Source organism: Monopterus albus, unplaced genomic scaffold (assembly GCF_001952655.1).
Source record: "Monopterus albus unplaced genomic scaffold, M_albus_1.0 scaffold4.1, whole genome shotgun sequence".
Classification (NCBI taxonomy): domain Eukaryota; kingdom Metazoa; phylum Chordata; class Actinopteri; order Synbranchiformes; family Synbranchidae; genus Monopterus; species Monopterus albus.
In genome coordinates this window covers 7933351-7956032 of record NW_018127884.1, presented here as the reverse complement: position 1 = coordinate 7956032, position 22682 = coordinate 7933351, and the positions used below count along the sequence as shown (strand labels likewise).

General features: G+C 44.0%; 1 protein-coding gene across 5 annotated transcripts in view; it reads left to right on the top strand.

The window, feature by feature from the left end:
• gse1b (Gse1 coiled-coil protein b) overlaps window positions 1-22682 on the top strand; it is a 160893-nt gene that overhangs the window by 120958 nt on the left and 17253 nt on the right. For 3 of the 5 annotated variants that reach the window (XM_020608525.1, XM_020608531.1, XM_020608557.1), the window contains one exon: window positions 15881-16078. In XM_020608525.1, coding sequence (XP_020464181.1) covers window positions 15881-16078 — 198 coding nt within the window. Of the gene's footprint in view, window positions 1-8; window positions 212-12591; window positions 12873-15880; window positions 16079-22682 lie in introns of those variants that run through there. The other 2 variants (XM_020608547.1, XM_020608540.1) reach the window with 2 other exon arrangements.

Here is a 22682-nt window from a genome sequence, read left to right as displayed (position 1 = left end):
CCCCCAGCAGCCTGCCGCCTCTCTTCTCCTCTCCCCGGCGCCCTGCTCTGCTGCGCCCCGTCCCCGTGGCCTCGCTAGGCGTCGGAGCTTCCTGCGTGACAACAAAAGTGCCGTCTCTGTTCTCGCGGAGGGATGGATTCGTGCTTTCACCGCTGACGGAGGGAGAATCTTACTAATTTATGAACACTGGAATATCTCACTCTTGTTTGCGGTGAGTGATTGGGTGTAAATCTGTAGTTATGTTTTCAAACCCAGGGGTTGTTTGTGTAAACGAGCGAGGGTTTTGTTGAGGAAGTCATCACAATATCGAGGAAACGAGTGCTTTTTTTTTTTTCTTCATTTTTCGAAGGTCGGTGCCTAGCCCATGTGCATGCACGCTGGTGAGCGCGCATGCTTTCGTGTGTGTGTGTGTGTGTGTGTGTGTGTGTGTGTGTGAGAGAGAGAGAGAGAGAGAGAGAGAGAGAGAAGAAAGAGTCAGTGCAACAGAAGGAAAAAGAAAGCGCCGATCCGGTGCGTTCAGGTGCTGATTTAAGCTTTTCAAATCATTCAGTAGCCTTCGTTTCGTTAAGGATTTCCAGACAATCGCAGCCTATTTGAAAATGCAGATCAGCCTGAGGGACTGAAAGGAATAGCGGACGACCCCCTCCTCCTCAAATTAACTTCTTGTAACACTGTTACCGGTGCACTGTTGTGATTATTATGTAAAGCGCAGCCCAGAGGGCTTCTGCATGAGCCATTTACGCACAGTGTAGGCCTTTTATGTAAAACTGTACTAGTGGCTTGACTTGGCTGCTAATTCGTAGTCTCCAATCATTCTGGCTCCTTTCAGTTTATTGGAGAGCGTCTTGCTCCTTCAAAGCAGGAAACCCTGTTTTTCAAAGGGCTACTGCTCTTCGTCAGAACGTGACTGTGACATGCGCAGGTTGACCGTTTGGGGCTCTCGGGTGAAGGGTCTGACCCAGTGCGTGTGCGTGCGCGTGGCAGGTGGACCATGTTGAATCACTTCCCAAGCGCTCCTTCACTTCTCTTGAGCTGCAGGCGCGTACAGCAGCTGCTTCTGTACGGAACACACAAACACACACACACACACACGCACGCACGCACGCACAGCACTCATCACACACTTCTCGGGTTTAAAACACGATCTACAAACACAGCAGTGAAGCAACAGGCTTTGCTGAGCACGCTGTGCAGGTTGGGTTTATCTGCAGCCAGAAGCAGCCTTGTGTGTTTTAGCTGCTGCTGATAAGGTTAACCAGAGAATTAGAGCCTCCTGCTTTTTCTAGTGAGCCTGTTCTTTGATGTCTTTAACAGCTTCTGACTGGTGCTGGAGATACATAGGTCATTCATTTCATGGGAATCTGTCTTGCCATGTAACACAGTGTGTTGTAATCTTTGGTATAATTGTGGTGTATACTTTATTTCTTCCTGTAACTTAACACGGACCACAGTCTAATTTCTCATACAAGACCCAGAAACAGCTCACAGCATGGACAGGTAGAGAGAAATACATTATGGGGATATTAAAAATGAATGAGGGGGGACACATTAATTTTTATCAGTTGACAGTGGAAGACAGTGGGAGGTGTTACATAGTTCTGTTTCACTTGTCACAGACAACATGTAGAATTTAGGTTTCACATACTTACTGCTGCTCACAGTAGAAAAAACATTTCAAGTATTTTTATGAACGTTGTACTTCTATATTTTAATATAATATACTATGAATTCTATTTGTAACAGTAAATATCACATTAACAAGGTCATCTGGCCAAGTCTTATTTTGGAAGGTCCAGGTGTCAAAAAGTGTAAAAGGTTAGATGGAAAAAATGCTTTTGAAACCAGTGATTAGTTCTGGTGTGGGTACAGGTAATTGTTGAAGGATTTCTTAGCATTTATACATGGGGCGTTTTCAGTGTTTTTACCACTTTCCGATGAACAACTGGGCTAAATGAGTGGGGAAAAAAAGACCCGTGGCACATGTATCCTGTGGTTATCAATCACTGTTTGTGTTGATACAGGATCTTAATCCAGATTAAGCCTCAGTGGATGTGTGCTGGCTGAGATCTTTCTCTCTGAGGTCAAAGTGAAGCTTAAACTGTCACCTCTACCACTGACGACAGCCAGTGTCATCACTGCACGTTTACCTTGTTCAAAACAGGAGACTCCTTGATATGTACACACACTTGACCTGGCATTTGACTCATTTATATTAGACTGCTGTCACAGTCTGTTTGCTGCTTTTCAGTTTTAACCAATAGTAATTCAAATGTTGGTCCATTTTAATTCCAGTATTTACAAATATTTTACTGATGTAAACTTGTTTTTTGCATCTCCTAATCTTGGTTAAGGACCCTTCTGTTTTTCACTGAGTTATAAATAATGTGTGCTATTACAGCTACCAGTATTTTAAGTTTCTAGGATTTTTTAGTTCGATTCCGTGCACAATGAAGGAATCTTGGTGGCTCTGGTGTTAGCCCAACCTTTGACATTTCAAGCAGATTAAAGATCACAACCTCGCACATCTAGTAAGCTAAACTAATAGCGTAGCCATTGTGAAGTGTTTGGGGCATTCAAACACACTACACCACGTTCATAGTACTGGCAAAAAAAGATTCAAATGCATAGAAATATTGATTACTTTATTAACCCCCACAGGGAAATTGAATTGTTATAGCAGCCACTATACAAATAAATTAATCCTGCATGTCAGGATTATTATTCACTTTCAAATAAGGGTAAAATAGTAAAAACTAGAGAGAAAGAGAATACTTACATACACTATGATACAATAATAAATGAACATGTGTAGCAGAGCCAGGCTCCACACGGAGGAGAGTCATTGTCCAGTGGCAGAAATATCAGATGTGGATCACTTCTCAAATGCAAAGTGCTCTTTTATCTGTCCACGAAATGTTATTAAAACAAAGTTTTGTGAGATCCCATCTACTTAAGCAATAGGAACCCATGTAATCTGCTTGGCACAAGTATTAAGAACTGTAACTTAGCTGACTTTAGGTGGATATATCCTCCCTTGTCACAGATGTACAAGTGTCTTAATGTTTCAGCACATGATAAGACTGTGAGATTACTTATGCAAATCCTGCTCTGAGGAAGAGAATTTCTTTGCTTGTGATCCGCCATTTAGAAGTTGTCAAACCTTTATGCTGCGCCTATACTAGGTTGGCATGTTTTCAGGTGTCGTTGTGCTGTTTGTCATGCTGTGGTAGCCTGCAGTGCTGTGCGCGTCTGGGGGCTAGACAGCAGCTGTGTCGAGCAGAGTGTTGGTGACAGTTTGTCTGTGGCAACAGCACCTGGCTCTGTTTAGAGAGTGATTAGGAGAGTCCCAAGCAGCTCCCCATACTGTTTACACAAGGAGCCTGGAGTTAAAGGTGACCCACTTTGCATTTCCTTATCAACAGCCCACATTGATAGCTTTGAATAGCACAGACTGTGGAGAGGCCTTTGCATGGGTTTACATAGTTCCCTATTAGAAAGCATGGGTAGTGTTTGCCTGGGCAAAGCTTAGATTTGACTAGCATTACAGAAATTTCCTGAGATGGTATGAAAATGGGGTGATTTGTCCCCTTTGTGTATCAGGTCAGGATTTGCTGTGCGGTCTGACTCTTTGTTACAAGAGAAGCCACTGAAAATGAAAGTTTTCCTTGGCCAACACATCTCCATCTCCTCTGCACATCCCTCCCTCTCTGGCTGCATCTTTCTTTCCCTCCCTTTGTCTCTCTCTTGATCTGTTCTTCTGTCTCCCTAACTAAAACTCTCTCTGGATACATCAGTTAGATTTTGTGGTGATAAGGTCCATTTAATGGCTTCTCTCTTTTCAGTGGAGAGACTGAGTGCAAGTGATTGTGTGTGTCTCAGCAATCCCCTACCGGGTGTAAAAAGCGGTAGTAAAGGTAAGCTGTAAATGTGATGACCAGTGAAAACAGCTGAACAAACGGGCCTTAAAGTATTTATGTGAAGGGAAGACAGACAGCAAGTTGGGTGGACACACAGACCAACAGACACAAGCGCAGGTAGAGGAAGAGGTTGTGAGGTAGAGAGCCAGAGAATCAAAAATGCCCTCTGACTCATGACTTTTGTTCTCATGCTCACCACTGAATTGGCTCCATATTTCACTGATAAAGCTGCTTATGACTGTGTGTGTGTTTACTCTGTGCGTGTGAGAGCAAGCCTAACCTGCTCTGTAAGCTGGTCTGAAGTAGAAAGACATGTCCCCGTGTCACCCTGTTAAACAGTACTTAATTTTTCACAACCAGGCTTTGTGTGTGTTTGTTTATGTGGAGGGGACTGCTCATTTACTTGTCAAACAGCCTGGCACACAGTCACACACCCAGTGACACACTGCAGCAATTTATAGCTAGACAATTACATGTAATAAAAATTGTGGCCTGATCTCTCATAGTAGCTGGAGAGAAGGCTTTGGGTAATGTAAACAAGGGCTGGTCCCTAATAAAAGCTGCATTCAAAATTGTGCTGTTATTGCAGTTAGTTCCTGTAAACCTTCTGTTGTTGACAAGTAAACACTGCTGTTTTGAGAACCGAGTTCACATGAGAAGCTGCCCTTTCTGTAACGAGGGTTGCCCCACTTTGCTTGTCAAAATGCTTAAAAATACTTAAACTTAGTCTTTGGGTAGATCTCCAGAGATGAATAGCAAAAACAGAAACAGACATTACCTTGCATCTGCATGTACCTGCTCAGTTCATAAAACATGGAAGTTCTTTGAGAATGCAGATGGATGTACACCGCTTGTTCCTGCTCACTGGTATGCTCATCAGTAGGTGTGGGATGATGCGGCAAGCAGATGTTAAGAAGTCAGTCGAGCTGGGCAGAGTCGCATTGCTCTGTCCTTGTGGTCAGGGATCCCATGCTTCACCCCTTCTCTGAACTGCACTGGAGATGAGCTGCTGTTGCATCTAGTGTGGTCTCATTTACAGTGGAGTAAATCCCAGTAACCTTTCCACAAGTTTAACTGTTTGTATTTTCAATCTTTGACTGAAGAAAAGAAAACATTTTCACTCACACAAGCCAGGCTTGCTACATTTACCAGACTAAACCTTGTTCTAGATATCTTTATATGCATGTGTATTTGTGTAGCTGATGTTTGCTGCTGTCGTTGTCATACCGCAGGGCCTGATAAGCAGTGGCCAAACAAACACAACACAGGCAACATGAGCGCAGTAGATAAGCGAATCATACAAACACACACTCAATACTCACCGTACTTGACTATTGCCCTCGCCAAATAGTCACTTTCTATCTGTATGTTTCTTGGTGTGTGCCTCTCTACACATTATAAGGTGTGTGTCTGTGTCTATCTGTCTTGTCTTTGTGCTTTTTCCAGGAACAGTCTCACAGTATAACCCAGCATTGTGCTAAAAGCTACTCATTGACAAAGGCCTTTTCTTTTGCTATCACAGCAGCAGCAGCATCTTTCCCCTCTGTCTTTATCCCTCTTCAGCGTGTCTGTCTGCTTGCCTCTCTGTCTCCAAGATATGCACTATATCAGCTGACTGTCATATTGTGTGTGTGTGTCTGTTTGTTAGCATGCCTCCATGTGTGAGAGAGTGGAAGGTCAGGTATGAGCCTGAAAACGTGAAGTTGGTTTTGCAGCCAAGTGTTTTAATCAGCTCATGGTCAGAGCTGCATGCCTGTGTTGGTGGAGGCCACAGTTGCTGTGTTAAACGTGCTCTCGCTAAAGATCTAGTTGCCAGCTAGACTTTTTTTTTTTTTTTTTTCTGGCTAGCATTTGCATAACTAAAGGGTATCCATTTTGGGCACTGTTCTGTTTTTATTTCTGTTTATATCTCACTTTCACATCTTTCATACGTGTCATCTCTTATCTCAGTTTCACATCAACCATATGTGCTTCCCCTTTGCACTGCCGCTGAGAGAAATGTACCACAGTTCATCCAATGGATAAATACACAGGAAATTCATATTCCAAAGAAGAACTGTTGCATGGTTTTCATGTAGCTATAAAAAATCCATAAAAAGTCCTTATTCCGTTTACTCTGACAAAGAGAAGCAGCAAATCCCCCATTCGAGAAGTAGGAACCTGAGATTTCTTGTTTAAATCACATTTTGCCTGACAAATAACCACATAGATGAATCAAATATCAAAGTAGATCCTATGGTAGTTGTGCATCATTTACTATCTTTTAAATGAACCCTTGATTCATAGATATTTTCCTGCGGAGGTTAAGTCATGGGGATTTGTGCATTTGAAAGAATGGGTTATTCAGTGCAGAGCATTCATTGTAGGCCCAGTTTGGACAAGTTGCACAAATTCCACTGGTCCAGCTAACAACTAAACAATACCAGAGTCAAAATTGACTATAATTATATTCTGAAAATTTTCAGAGACACAAAAGCCATTAAGAATGATCTGGTTTGACCCCTTACAAGGGTTTTAGAATAATACAAACTTCAAAGCATTTTTGTTCAACAAGTAGCTTGTCAAATACTTAAAAGAAGGAAGGACACCACGGTTCTCAGCTCTGTGGCCAATAGAAACCTTGTCTTTGAGGCTGCTTGCTGAGATGAGTGGCCGTGGCGACAGTGGGATGTCTCCCGCTCCCTAGAGGAAAGAGGTTCACTCATCAGATCACACAACATCCACACATTTAGACATGCACACACACAGACATGTACGAGCAGGAACAGACACCAATTATACCAATTACAAGATTATAACAGGGCAACTCTCAGCAACTGGACCCTGCTATGGAAAATGAAGTGGGTGATGTGTATGAGTCTGTGTGTGTCTGCATGAGTGTGCGCGGTGGCGGAGCCGCTTGGGAGTCGGGGCCTATGCAGAGCACTTCGAGTGCTAATTAGGCAACCACAACCCAGCAGAGTACATCACAGGGAGAATAGAGGGGAGAGAGAGAGGTTGAACAGAGGATGAAGTGATGAAAATATGCAGGGGAGCCAGTATAAGCTCGCTCATCTCTTGAGGAGGCTTGTGGAGGGAGAGAGAAAGTTGAAAGATGATAATATGAAATGAAATATGTTCCAGGCGGTGATGTCCCCAGGCACTGAAAGCTTTACAGTACAGAACAATGCCATTTATCTGGGTCTGTGGCACATGACATGCAGACTGTGTTTGTGTACGTGCCTGTGCCCATGCACATGAAGAGCATCACAGGTGCAGAAACCATGATAAGCTCTATGGCAGGCCCTCTTTTGCTTCTCTTGTGTTTTGGGTTCGTGTGAGATCTGCAACATCTGTCATATCGCTGTGCCTTGTTCTAAAGAGGCACACTGCCACGTTCTCTTGTCTCTCTCTAGCAGGTGAAGTTGATTAAAAGAAAGAGAGTTGACAGGACCTGGTGATGAGGATGGTGAATCCTCTCGGTTGAACAGCTGGACTGGAGCTGAAGCTGGCTCTCACATCAGGGGAGTGGCAGGGCTGTGCCCCCCCCTCAGTGAGAGGCTACAGAGGGCACAGCCATACAGACAGCAGCTTGACTCCCGGGGCGTGGACCACAAAGAGCCACAGACACAGACAGAAGGCTCCTGTGTGTGTGTGTGTGTTCACACTCTCTAAGCAGCATTGTGAAGCATAACCAGACTGTTCTGTCATACGCCCACACTAGTGTCTCAGAGAACACAGCCACACACTTCCCAGATGACATGCACGCACACACATGCACACAGAACCCAAGAAACCCCTACCAGAGTCGCTATGTAATTAACAGATGTAGGAAATGGCGCTGCTGGGGTGGGTGAGTCGGATGCAGGGGTGAGGAGAGCAGTGAAAATCATCTCAGCTCGTGCCTACCCTCAAGACACACAGTTTCTTTGTGGCTGCGTGTGTGTGCATCAGAGATTAAAAGAGAGGAAAGGTGAAGCGAGGGAGAGAGAGATGCTGGCTGATCTTTTGAAATCTCTGTGTTTGTTGCTTGTGCCTGGCAGGCGGTGGGGTTGGGGGGGTGGTGGGGGGTGTGAACCGAGAAAGAGAAGTAGGAGGTGAGGGATGAATAATAAGGTGCGCGCACACACACACACACACACATACACTCGCATACACAGTCATATCTTTTAAAGCCACACCAGATAAAAGCAAGTAAGACTGCTCTCTTTGCACTGAGGTGTGTGTGTGTGCGCGTGTGTGTTCGTTCAAGAGAGTGAGAGTGAGCCAGGTCAGAGGGAGATGTACTCTGTTCTCTGCTGTAGCTCTGTAATGGAGGCCTGCTGTATAATGACAGCTCAGACACAGCCAATACTCTCGGACTCTCTCTTTTGGCATCTTCATCGATTCCCCCCTTTCTCTCTCATTCTCCAGAGGAATTGTCACCTTTGATTCTGCAGCCATAGTGCTGCTGTCTTAGGTTTTCTCTTTGGTATTGTGTAAAAGAGATGGCACTCGTGCACACAGACATGTACTTGTAGGTGTGCGTGCCTGTTAAGCACACATACACACATACATGTTGGTTCTATAGCGCCTGAGGGTAAATTGCTCTGACTTCTCATCTCAGAAGTCAAACAAACATGGAACTACCAGAGCAGGTTTATCCTGCTGTGCTCCTGGATACTGTGTGTGTGTGTGTGTGTGTGTGTGTTGTGACCGTCATGACGTACTACAGTATGCTTTCACATTTTATGTCCAAGCTTTTGTGTTGTCTGTATGAGGGCACTGCCACTCCAGGTTGGGTTCCCACTGTCCTGTGAAACCTACATGAGCTACCTTTTGCTTTGTTTTTTGGAACAACTGCCTGTCCGGCTTGAAGATCATCTGCTTTTATCACAATTTCAAAAGCTGCCTACGGGTACTGTACATGCATGTTATTTAAAGACCATATCACATCAAGTGCTGATTCTGTAAGCTGCAGTTATGCTTCCTGCTGTCATATAGGTTGACTTTAGGTTGAAGCAGAGGACACTGTGGATGTGGTAATGGCTGTTATGCCCATATTACATCCTGTTTTGCTTCGATGTTGTATCCATATTGCTGCTCTACTGTCAATTTAGGCACATGAATTTTTGTCTTTAGTCAGACGTTTCCTTTATACTGACTTCATACATACCCTCATTTCCTCCATTTCATCCCCTTGTCAGCACATCTTTATCCAGTAGAGATGGGACGATGTTACTTTTCCTCGATACGATTCGGTACATGGTGTGGTGTGTACGATTCAGTTCAATCACAGTACAATTAAAACTTCAGTGCTGTAGAATACTTGTACTTTATTCTTATTCCCCCCTCTTTTCTAGCACTGGTTTGATTATGTAAAGAACAACCAGATATACTGACTTACACTCACTGACCACTCTATTAGGTACACCTGTATAATTTTATGTAATTCAATGCAACACTTTTGTTTTAACATCTGTGTTTATGAAGCTCAAAATGCTTCAGTTTTTTGGTGAAATCGTCATAAATGTATACATTCATTTATTTGTTTATTATTGAGGTCATAGTTAAAGGTGGTGTTGTACTGGTCTACATTAGATTTAGAGGTGTTCCTAATATTTTGACCGTCTCATATATGTAGTGTAGCTGAGGAGGACAAAAATATAGATTTTCTCCATTTTTGAATGCCATGACAGACTGAGATCAGAGATCATAATCTGAATAATGAGGGTGTTTCCACTCATCTACAATAGGATGACATGGTAAAAGGTGTTGCTTATCTTGATGAAGTGCTGGTGGCTGGCTGGTCTGCACAAACTGCTGTAAACATGTCGCCTGCAACTCTTCATCTGTCATCTATGGCAACATCTTGTATTTAAAAATGCTCTGCTGACCAATTTAGTAGACCACAGTTGTCTCTCACTTGGCAATCTTAATTACTTTTAAAAGTGGGCTCAACTTACTGTAGTTGCTTACCAGTAAAAGCCTTTGTTTGGTGAAAACAGTTTAATGTGAAGAACCAGTGCTTGTTTTATATTAACAAATGTAGCTCTAGTACAGCAGAGAACACATTCAGAAAGCAGCGAGGGTGCTATTAGAGAAAAGTAAGAACAGGAATGTAGGAGTGGAACAAAACGCCAAACCACAGAGGATATGTTACATTGGAGCTGCAAAAGTATTCAAAGATGAGCACAGCCACGCTTTTAGAAATGGTACTTGTTTGCCCGTCTGCCTGACCACACATGTTGAGCCAACCAATTTATGGCAGTGACATTCTTATTGCTCACTTGAGGGCAGACACTGCATGAATGAACAGTAGTTGTAGGCATTGTACTTCTAGCCGATGCTGCATTGGACTTGGCCGAGCCAGGTTGGTGGCTGGGTCAGATGGATGGGCCAGCACTGTACTGCTAGTTTTAATGAGCTGATAGGCAAATCCCTTCCTGGTTAAAGATTAACCACTCGCTAGAGCTGCCACTGCATTATCTCCCCACTGGCCAGGGCACACAGGAGCCAAGAGGATTTACTTTATTTGCCTGTGTGTGTCAGTGGGAGAGAGAGAGAGAGAGAGAGAGAGAGAGAGAGAGAGAGAGAGAGAGTAATCTGCATTCCAACTGACAAAATGGGTGGAACTGTGTGTGTGTGTCTATGTCAGTGTGGTTGACTATGGGAGTTAGTGATCAGCTTTACTCCCAGCGGGGTGTTGAAACTGTGTGTTTACTGTACACCATTTAGCAGTCAATCTGTTGTGTGTGTGTATGGGCGGGATCATGTTTGTGTGTGGTTAGTTGTAATCTACATTCCTTTTTATCAGGGCTTTGTTTTGTTTTCCCTTAGGGTGTAGCAGCATTCAAAGGGTTAATTGCATCAGGAAGCTTGGTGTGTAACAGACTCCTTTAACCCTTGGGCTGTCAGCAAAAACATTCAACTTTTGCTGCAGTGCCAAATAACCAAATTAATTCATACTTCCTAAAACCTTTGCAATAAGGTGCGTGCTAGTAGATGCAGCTTATCCCTTTCATAATCCACAGCAATGTCATTTCATATCTATTTTCCTTTTGTGTCACTGGATTAAGGGACTGGCATATGGTGTTTCATTAACAGAGGACTCCCTCTGGTTAACTGGGAGACAGTGCCATCTGCTGGATGTTTAAAGGATGTAAATCCTTACCTTGTATAAAACCCTGGCCAAGTATGTTGTAACACAGTGATGTTAAGCGGTAGCTCACTTGTCTGGAGATTCATAATACATTACTCATCTGAGGTTGCCTAGATCATCTTATTTGTCATTACTTAGTTGGAAAAGAGACCCTTGACATTTTTGGATTGTATTTGTTTCTGCTTTAGAAAGAAAAAGTGGAAACAGCTTCGAGAAGGCTTGCCCTGTTCACCCACATAACCTTATCATTGATTTCAGTCCATGTTTTCATCTTCAGTGCCCCCAATGTTTCACAATCCTATTCTTAAAATAAGTGCAAAAATAAATATGCCACTTTTCATTCTCCTGTGCAGTTTTCAGCTCCCTCAAAGCTGATCATCTTGATATGCATTTTTGGACATTTTGCCTTTGTTGGACAAGAGACGGTGAGTTGACAGGAAATGATGAAATGCAACAAAGACATACTCCAAATCCAGCAGGCTGATGCTTGAGAGGAAAGGGGTGGAGGAGAGAGAGACAAATATGGAGGAGAGTGTGGCAGTGCTGTGTTTTCTCATGGGTGTCAGACCATTGCCTGAGGAACAGAACGGAGCTTTGTCGAGAGGTGGCCTTTGGCACAATGCTGGCAAGCCTGTAGCTTTACCCCAAACAGACTCCCTCTCCTTTTCATCGCCCTCACTGTTCTGAGAAAAGCAACGAGTGACGGAAGAAGGAAGTGACTAAAGAAACAACTCATTCACACCCCTGCAGTGACAGCAAGATGGACAGAAGGGAAGTCAGACCCACGCTATTACCCTTTTCCTGAGTCCTCCACCCCCGACCACTATTACGCATTAGTCTCCTCCACCCTGATAACAGCTCCTAGTAATTGAAGTGCGTGTGTTTGTATGTAGCGTGTGTGTGTCTACTATAAAGGCTTTGAGTGCATGAGTGCACGTCCACATTTTTGGTACGGCTTCCTTGTTTGTGTGAAACGGTAATGGCTGACTTAGAGACAATGAACTTGTTCACCGTTTTTTAGAATGTAGTTTTTAATGAGCGTATACAGAGCAGTTGCTCAAAATAAGGAAAACTGGACTGAGTAAATACTCTAACACAAAAGGTTTTGTCTCTTGTGCCGTAGGGCTCGACACAGGCCAGGACATGTCCCCTTTCTTTCTCTTTCATTCTCTCTTTCATTTTCTGTCTCTAGAAAGGAAGGGCACCTCACATATTTATATTTATATTTAACCTACCCCTGCATCCCCAAATCCATCTGTACACATGCACCCATACTGCCTATCACTCCTCAGTAATGGGGTCAGATGTGCTGACCGGCTGAGCACCCTCCCCTCCTCCTCAGCTCCTCTCGTCTTCTCTTCTCCCCTCCCCCTCCTCCAGCTTGCCTTGGCAGGGCATGTATGCCTGTGTCTGTTATCTGCAAATGGCTGAGGAATTATAGGTTGAGAGGGGAGGAGGGAGGTGCGTGTGTGTGTGTTGGGGGGGGGCAGCAGAGGTCATGTGACATCGCAGCAGCTGCTAGGCTAAGAATTTCTGTTTTCTCACTTAGAGAGAGCTAGTGCAAGGAAGAGAGCGATAGGCAGCATGTGTGGTGTGTTGCTTTGTTAGATAAGCTCTAAACGGTCTTTGTGAGCAGCGGCGCGAGAGACTAGAAGGCAGGCAGGCAGTGGTGGAGAGAGGGTCGATGGGTGAGAGGAGGTAGATAGACGGAGAGTGAGAGAAAGAGGAGCAGGAAGATGGTGTGTGTCCTGACGGTGGCTACCGGTGTGTGCTGGGCCGGGCTCAACGTGAAAATGCAGCCATGGGGGATCCAGGCGGCTCCACTCCTTTGTGCAGTAAGGAGCTTCAGCCACACTTTTAATCTGTGCGGTGGGGGGGGTCATGAACCACTGCCAGACCACCGGATGTGTGCCGCTGTATATATTTGTAAAGTTGTGTGCTTGTGTGTCAGCTTTCAATGTGTTTCTCACGTCTGTACTGTGGTTTTATGTGTACTTGACACAGACTTTAAATACAGTGTTCTCTGTCTCTATAGTGACTTTTTTTTTTGCAAAAAGTAACTTTTTTTTTTTTTAATTCCTTTGACTTTACTCTGACTTTTTCGGAGTTTCTCTGAAGACCAAGGGAAGAACTGTACTCTAGTGTCTTGACAGCTGTGTTATGGGACTGAGCATTTGGTGTGTGTTTTAGCATGTTTTCCCAGTCTCTCAATGGTGCTATGTGTTGTGGAGACAGTAGTCATTGTTTATTCCATTATTAATTGTGTGCTGGGTTCATTCCGAGTGCAGTGGGTAACTTGCAGGTTACAGGCAGGACAGCACAAGAAGTGTTGGGAATGTTATTCCCTCTCTCTTGCCTGACTTGCCACTGTGTGCGTCTATTCAAACACATACATACACACACTCTTCTGCTCTGTTCTCGAGAGGGAATATGATCTTTTTATAGCCCTCACAGCCTCTGGGGTAAATCCAAATATAACTCCTACTTATCTCATTGTGCTATTGATCTACTGTTAGTAAGCTGATTTCATTTCAGTAAGTATGTCTTTGTCTTAGAAGCTGTTGTGTTAGCTGGAAGTTTACTTTGAATGTTGATTGAAGGAGGATTCTGAACAATCCCCAGCATGTGTATTTGTGTTAGTGTGTGTTTTAGTGTAACTGTTAATACCTCAAGCACATACAAACTACAGTAGTCTGAACTACCAATAAGCATGCAGGGCTATCATTTGCTGTTCTGGCGTTTAGGGATTCCACTGTCAACACAGTATCACCTTTCAACACACACATAAACAGGAAGGAAAGGGACAGCCGTCTCAACCCTCCTCACCCTCTCTCCCTCTCCAACCACCACATGACACTTGTAAATCTGAGGCTAGAAAGAGACATGACAGAAATCGCCATTTTCTCTGGTGCTGTTGGGTGAGGAATGCATCTCTTTGCAGTGTAGCTTTAAATGATCTTTTTGGGTGTTGAGCTGAATGTGTACACGGTCTGAGCTCATTATCCAAATTCAGAAAAATCCAGCTGGCAGTTTCTGAAACATCAGGCATATTTCCTCTTACAGTGTTGTCATAATTCTCTTCTGTCCTGATAAGTGAAGGGTCTTAGTAGCACCTCGCTGGCAGCCTTAATTTGAGAAAAAGCACAATATGAATGGGGACACTTGTTCTTAAGTGATAGTTATATGAGGGGGGCCAATAGTTGGTAAAATTTTAACAGGGAGGGCACTGGATGCATAATTGATGATAACATATAGCACAGGATATTGTTATTAATAAATAAAACCACACTCACTCTGGTGTTTGAGCATGCTTAAGCTGACCCCACACTACAGGAATACTAACCCAATTTGGGCCCAGTGGGCCCTTCTTGACAATTGTGTTGGCATTCCCTGAGGTGAGGCCGCTTGGAAGCAATTCTCAGACCAAATGATCCTGTAGTGTCAATGGAACTAATCGTTATGCCTCCAACAGGATCGTAGGGCCTCAGATCTTGAATCCTAAGTATTAAACATGTTTGATATTTATGACTTTGAATCCTGTAGTGTAAAGGAAACAACTACTGAATCCTGACCAGTCAATGACAGTGAGCTGGCCGTGAAGCGTCACAACTGGATGTTAACGTTAGCTTGCAGCATTACCTTGCACTGGCCTCGTTTGAGTAATATAACTTAATTTCCAACTTGCCTCCAGCTTCTGCTGCAAAGTGCCTAACCCGGATTGATATAGTCTTCGTGCACAGTTTTTTTTCTCTGTGAAAAACTGTGCGCATGAGTGCTACTGCTTGACGACAAATGTCCGCCTCCATGTTTGTTTTGTTCTGAAGTCACGTTTGATCACGTGATTTTCTGTGAGATCCCAGGAGTTGGCGTCTCTGAAATTGTTTGGTAAAAACAGAAAGTGTGTGGTCCTGCCTCTTGTCTGAATCATCTAGTGTGTGTGCACTTAAGATTAAAATGTGAAAAAAACTGTTAACAGCTGTCTTTATGTCTGTGGTCACTCAAGTTTTTAAAATCAGTGAAGATTATAAAATCCACTAGTGTGGGCCCAGCCTTAGTAGAGGTGTTTTGTAAACTTTGTGACCTCTGGCAGACACACAGACAGACTGGAGCTCTTTGAGCACAGGAAGGGGTGACCTGCTCTCCTACCCTCTGACCTTTGACCCTAACCCATACAACCAAAGCCCTTCTCCCCCCTCACACCAATTCCCATCTACCCCAGCTGTCACAAACAGATATTCTGCCTCTGTGTCCAGGGAAACAGCAAATTGTCTACATTGGTCTTTGCATACTTCTTGCTATATACCCTCTGTTGGCAGTTTATTAGATACACCTAATTAAAACTGACACGGTCTAATACTATAGTCCCACAATAAATCCTTCCTTTATGAAGGTAATAATGTTTAGTTATTGTTGACACTATTTTAGAGAGGTGTTGATTTAACTGTGTGATCATTTTGGGGACTGCAGTTTGTGCTGCTGTTGAACTCTTACAAAGAGGTGAAGCCTCTTTACTGTCATAAAGACAGTGGAGAAAATAATAAAAACACCTGTCAGTATAACTCAATACTGCAAGTTCCAAAATTACCCCACCGTTGAATCGACAGGACTGTGAAAGAGTCTAAACAAAACGGAACACTATCACTTTCATATAGGAAGCGTTTATTATTATTAGACTGCATTAGTTTCAGATTGATGTACCTAATAAACTGAGTATGTGTAAATATAGGGATGAAAGTAATTTTATTGACTCAATCCTCATGACAGTTGGTTGTTGGTTCTTTCATCTGAATATAGTATTGATTAATCATACTTTCACATTTCCTCCCTTTCATCCAATTTGTAGGTATGAGCCATGAGCCAAAGTCACCATCGTTAGGAATGATCTCCACGGCAACCCGTACCACGGCGACAGTCAGCCCCCTTACCCCGTCGCCTCTCAACGGTTCCATCATAGTCAATGGAAGCCCAGCTACTCAGTCTGCTCACTCTGGATTCGCTGCAGCCCTCCGTAAACTGGCAAAACAGGCTGAAGAACCTCGAGGTAACACCACACAGCCTGCACATTAGGGGTGGAATACTGTGACAAAAATGCACTGCAGACCTTTAGATTTCAGATCTCATTTTAATCTGGTCTGAATGACTTCAAGAATTGCTTTCACTACAAAAAGAATGACTTTTGGAACTGGTGTTGCACTAGTGTGCAGACATATGTCACAAAATGTACAGAAAAGTAAGCTGACGAGTTTGTCTTCTGAATGGCAGCCTTTTTGTTTGTCTGAACTAACACTAAGCATGCAGGGCTATCATTTGCTGTTCTGGCTGTTCTGCTGTTCTGTTCTGCTGCTGACATTTTTTTTACCATCATATCTGCTGCTGGTCATTTGCACTACTGTCCATATACATCTCATATGCTATCATGCACCTCATCACCAACGCCCTGGTGATGCTAACCCAGTGATGACAGTCTTTCTGTTATTGTTTGCACTACTGTCACTGACTGTACACTGTTTTTTGAGTCATAGCCTATTGGTTGTACCGTTTTTATTCTAATTACTTTAATCCAGTTTCTTATTCAATTTTATTCTACTTTTATTCTATTTAAGTTCCTAAATAGCATGGCACTCAATACTAGGTGAGAGAGAAACATTACTTCTGTACGGCCTGCACATATAGTGAATTGAAAATAAAAATCTTTGAACCTTGAACCTTTGAAACTTACAAAGAAGTGTATGAAGCAAAACTTGCACAGGAAGAGGCTCAGTAGGGAAATTCTTATCATCGAGTTCGAGCGTGTGCGACTCTATGGCTTGGCTCCAAAGAGGCTCAGCTCCCCCAGGTGTCCACCCTTGCCCTGGCCCTTAAATCAGATATTTCTGTCCTTACTGGCTGTCCCTGACACCTCGTTCCCCAGCCCACCCCGGCCTGGCACCCAAAACCAAGCAGATGATTTATTACCCACAGATAGAGAGAGCACTAAGCCCTAGCCTCTCCTTACCTCCCTCTCAGTCCTTCTCTCTTTCATCTCTTTACACTCCCTCAACCCTGCATGGCAGTAATAAAATTCACTTCCAGGCTCTAGTCCCATCTTTTTGTCTTTTATCTTTCTTATCTGTGTTGCTTATCCTTTTTGACAGTTGCAGCTAGAGAGTTAAGTCAATCATAAGAGTCGTGTTCTGTTAGTCACAGTTTTAATACTTCTGCTTTTTATTTTTTATTCTGTTGTAAGATGAGAATGAACGTGCACTATTTTATTTGTAATTCATGGTGTATGGAGGCAGAGAGTTCCTGCCTGTATCTTTGTCATACAAACAGACACCATATCCTGTCTGATAAAGCTCTACCACCTTTTTATTAAAACAGCAAAAAGATCCTTTAATATTTCTGAGGCCTGCTGACTGTGCTGACTGGCTGGTGTAAGCAGTGAGTCAGCTGTCAGGCATAAGGGGTGACTCTGCCCGTGTTATGAGCACTGCCTCTGGGGTGGGCAGAGAGGCACGAGGCCCCTTGAGCTCCAGTCACCTCTCTGTCTGCAGAGTCTGTATTTATAGGCAACACACACACCCACACATATTCAAACAGCTGTCTTTGCAGCTGTGCAAGCCCCATGATTTTTTTGCATGCTCTAGCCTGCTGTCCTTTCATTAGCTGCTTTCACTCAAACCCTCTTTCTTTCTGTTTGTCTCTTTCACCCTCTGGTTGATGCTTTGAGGTGAGTAGTGCAGTATATATGAGGTACCATGACTCGGTGTCCTAAGGCCTAGAGGAATTAGTTAGGTTTGAGCACCAGTATCCCTGCCACTGGCTGCTGAACTGATTTAAGACCCTGAGCACAGCTGCTGTTTATATACACACCCTCTCACGCATACACACAGACACATACATCGTCACTTGTCTGTGGCGAGTATAATGAATAGCTCTGTGTACTGAGCGCTGCACTGAAGAGGTGAGGTGATGGATAATGAGTATCAGAGCAGCATAAAGGACACACTCTCATCCCATGTACACTCACATGCACACAGGATAGCACTGGCATGTACGAACAAACACAAGACAGATAACGCACTGCCTCAAAAAGGCAGGCCTGCTGATATCTGATTAATTAGGCAGATCTGGGTTTAATCCTCTCAGTTGTTTGTCCTTGCACACTCTTAGACATGCACATTATTAGAATTTCATGACTGTGCTCATACCAACTGTAGTGCACTTGCCTGGAGGTAGAATGATGACAAGGAAAGTAAAGGTATACAAGATAGCTTGAATGAAATGGCTAGAAAAAGGAGAAATCAGAAGTAATTAGTAGAATTGTGAAAACCTAAGGAGATTGTCCGACGGTGTGTATGTGTATTTCTGTAGTGTGTGTGCATGTCTGGAGGCTCCCCTTGTTTCTGGGAGCACAGACCATGCTGGGACAGCAGGGCAGTGTCTCTCTGACCTCTCCATCTGGAGCACACACTGCCTCGCTCTGCTCTGTGTGTGTGTGTGTGTGTGTGTGTGCGTTGAAGGCAAAACCCTTCAGGCTGTGGCTATCCCTGAAACACAAACAAGCTCATGTGGTTTCTTCTTCTATCTCTCTCTCTCTTTCCATACACAGCAACCTTACTAGAGATGGGCCTGATCTGATTCTATATCGGTATCGGGTGCAATATTGACGTCATTCACTCATCAGATACTGGACGGACCGGGCCGATCCCTATTCTAGTTCGCAGCTTGTGCCAGACCATGAACCCACTGTAACATAACGTAACATGAGACACATCACCGATCCAGATTCCATTCCACATCTTACCACGGCAAATTCAGTCTGTAACTGAGTGAGGAAATAGGCAGGGGCAGGCACAGTGAGCTGGGTCAGTTTTGGAAGATGTCCATGATGATGGTGTTAAATGTCGAGCTGAAGTCCACAAAGAGGACCTGTGCGTAGGTCTGTGGGAGTTGAGGTGTTGCAGCATGTGCCATGTCGACTGCATCATCCACTGACCTGCTTGCCCCATAGGCAAACTGCAGGGGGTCTACGATGTCCTTCAGGTGGGCCAGCACCAGTCTCTGAAAGGACTTCATAACTACAGATGTCAGGGAGACAGGTAGCCATCCAGTCCACTGATGGAGGGTTTCTTTCCACAGTGTGTTACACTGCGCCACAAAGCGCTTTACAGAGATGATACACCATTCACCCATTCACACAGAACATTCACACACCGATGACGACAGCTGCCACACAACAGCGCTATTCAAGCCACCGGGAGCAATTCGGGGGTTCAATGTCTTGCTCAGGGACACTTAGGCATGCGGGGAGACCGGTCCAACTTGCTGGTCAGGAGACGACTGCCCTACCTCGTGAGCCACAGCCACTATCTTTGTAAAGATGGGGGCCAGCTGATCAGCATAAGCTTTCAGGCAGGAAGGAGGGGGTCACACCGTTTGGGCCTGGTGCCTTTCTGATCTGTTTTTTAAAAAGGCCATGCACATCCTTTTCACAGGTCTTCAGGGGTGGCGAGTGTGGTGGGGTGGGAGGTGATCATGAGCGGAGCAGCTGCTGGGTCTGTTCAGTCAGGTGCTGTAGTGTGCTAGCGTGGGCCTGTGGTCTTATATACACTCTGACCAGAATGAATGACAAAAATTCTCTGGGAGAATAAAATGGTTTGCAGTTGATGATTAGAGCCTCCAAGTCTGTGTTTCTAACACTTTGACATCTTTACACATTTGTATTACGCTGTCCAAGATGGAGTCACTGAGCCAAGTGTCCATGAAGCATAGAGCAGCAGAGCATGAGAAGTCAGAGTTAGTCCAGTTGACGAGAAGGAATTCATCCATTTTGTTGGCTAGAGAGCAGAAATTGCCCCTCTGACCGGAATGTCCACACAAGTTTTTGGCATTAGCACAAACTGGAGAAAAGGTGTTTGGAGTGAGTTGTCTGTTGTTTAGTAGCTTTTCTCTGGTGAAGGTAATCTGGGATGGGTTGCAGAAGACAGAGAAAATGAGGAAAAACAACAAACACACGAGAGCGTGCTACGAAGGCAGCCATATATGATGCCATGGTGTCAGTACTGACATCATGCTACCACTAGGCAGCAGACTCTTGCTGATGCTTTCCAGAAATATGATAAACTTCCAGCAGACAACCCAAAGGCTTAAGAGATTACAGAGACGTTGCTCAACTTTATTGTACTCAATGACCAACCACTATCTGTTGTGGAAAATGTCGGATTTTGCAGCCTGTTGGAGCACTCAGAGCCATCTGCCATCCAGAAAATGCATTTCAGAGATTGCTTTACCCGAACTATACAACCGAGTGTCATCACAGTTGGCAGCGCAGTTAGAAGATGTTAAAGCAATGATGAGTTTCACAACTAATATTTGGACCTCAGATGTGAGCAGCCTCAAAGGTGATCCCCTCCACTCAGTTGCCACTTTACTGGACCCTTGAGGCAGATTTTTTTTTTTTTAAATTAATAATAAATTATTATTGCCCTAATGTTGGCTGCATTTTCAGTGGTAAATCTTGCAAAACCAAAGCTACATGTTTATTTCTAGCCCAGAAGTGGAGATTTGTAAATATGCGATCATTTGGAGAAGTGTGTGTCCTTGGCCTCTGACATCTACTGGTTGCACTTATTTATCATTGCTCATATTTAATATTTTGTTTATTAGTGTTGGTTGTTTTATTGCAGTGACAGAGCTCTTGTATCGGAATCAGATTGGAACTGAAAAAATATGGATCAGCCCACCTAATACCTGTCATGACTCTTTTCAGTTGTAAAGTGACATTTAAGCATAATATACAGTTTGTAGTCAGCAGAAGACAGAGGATTGCTCCTCTTATTTCCATTCGCCATCTTGTACCATCTTCCTTTCCTTCACTGGCACAGCAACACACAGTGTGTGCTTTTCCCTTCCCCCCCAGTCAGTGATGCAGATTACAGGCTTTGTGTTGTGTTGGGAGTGCATGGCCAAGACTATACTAGCAGGTGTGTGTGGTGTTTGTGTGCATCAGTGGTTACTGAGTGTCTTTAAGTGTGTGTGTGTGTGTGTGTTTGAGTGCACATGTTGAAACCTGTGCTAGTGTGCGCTGGTGGGGTGGCATATGGATGCAGGGTTGGCTGGGCACTGCTATGCACACCAGGTGTGAAATGGACTGTTTAATTAAGTGCTGATGCTGTTGTAATGCATGCTGGGAGGTAGAAGGAGGAGGAGTGGGGTGGGGTGGGCATGTTGGTGGGGAGGAGAGCACCTTCTGCCTGGCTAGCTTGGCTGTTTGGCAGGGGCGGTGGAGGCAGCAGTGGTAGTGGGATGGGATTGGTAGGGGCCATTTGGCAGCACTAAAACATTTTGTGTAGTGTTGCTGACTTCCTATCAAGGCTTAGTGATCCAGTGGGATTCGCTGCTATTAAATGAATGAGCCTGCTGAAGAGCAGTGGTGACTTTTTTTTGGCTTTTTGATTGGGTCAGTGACTGCAAGGTGCCATTTGTGCAACTTGACCACAGCCTCTGACCACAGCTTGGATTGTTTGTTTGTTGCTGCTGCTGGTTGTTGGTGTGTTTGTGCACATATGTGGCTTAGCTTGAGCAATCAAGTGTGGAGGCAGCCTAGGAGAGCGCGACTGGTAATAGAGGAGGCGATAGAAAAAGGAGCTTCACATTAATCACGCGCAGCTTGGGACTGAGACAGCATTCTTTTTCTTTTTCCTTGCGCTTTCCTTCTGTCTCTAACTCTTCTGTCCCCTGTCCCTTACCTTTTTTATTCTGTCTCTCAATCCCAGTACCTGCACCCCCCTACACACACACACACTCTCCACAGCACACTGTACCACACACAACCCTACATGCCAAGCAAGTGACAATCACTAAAACTAATGAAGTGCAGGTTTAGAGCTGATGAGCCTCTTTTTTTTTTTTTTTTTTTTTTTTTTTTTTTTTTTTTTGGGGATGAAGGCAGCACTCGCTCCTACATGGACAGCATGTGTGGCCATATTCTGTCTGAATCAATGGAAGGGGAGGCGCATATGGCAGAAATAACACCAGCTTGGTGCCAATTATGCGTCTCATATACAATTTTTTCTCCTATCAAATTGCATGATGATGTGCAGGAGGAGAAAAGAGAGGGATTGGTACAGAAAACAGAGCAGGAGGGTTGAAAATGGTGGTAGCTTAATGAATGAAAGAGGCTTATGGATATATATAAATAAACTTTCTGTGGTTTAAACAGGAACATAAACGTACATAGATGTACGCATGAAAAAATGTCTCCATTGTCCTACACATCTCCCTGATTTCTCACCAGCTGCATTGTAAGTATTGTAAATGTGTTTATAAAAATTGTGCTTTAAGTCTGACAGATCTATGTCTGGTTGGCAGGCACAGTGTTTGAAGAACAGAAGGAAAGGAATTAGGGTGTATGAAGACATGGTGGGTGGGCGGTGGTTGCGTGGGGTGTTGATAGAGAGAAGGAAGAAGAAATGATAGAGGAATAATAGCTGTTTGTGTTTTTTTGTGTGTATACTTGTAGAGGAAGACGCCTAGAAGTGTACACAGATTCTGCAAGCTGCAAGAAGAAAAAGAAGCAGTTTGTAGATGGCCCTTGTCTCTTTTATTTCCTTCTTCCCCTCACCTGCTTCTCTTCCTGCTCTCTTAATTATTTAGTCTGCCCT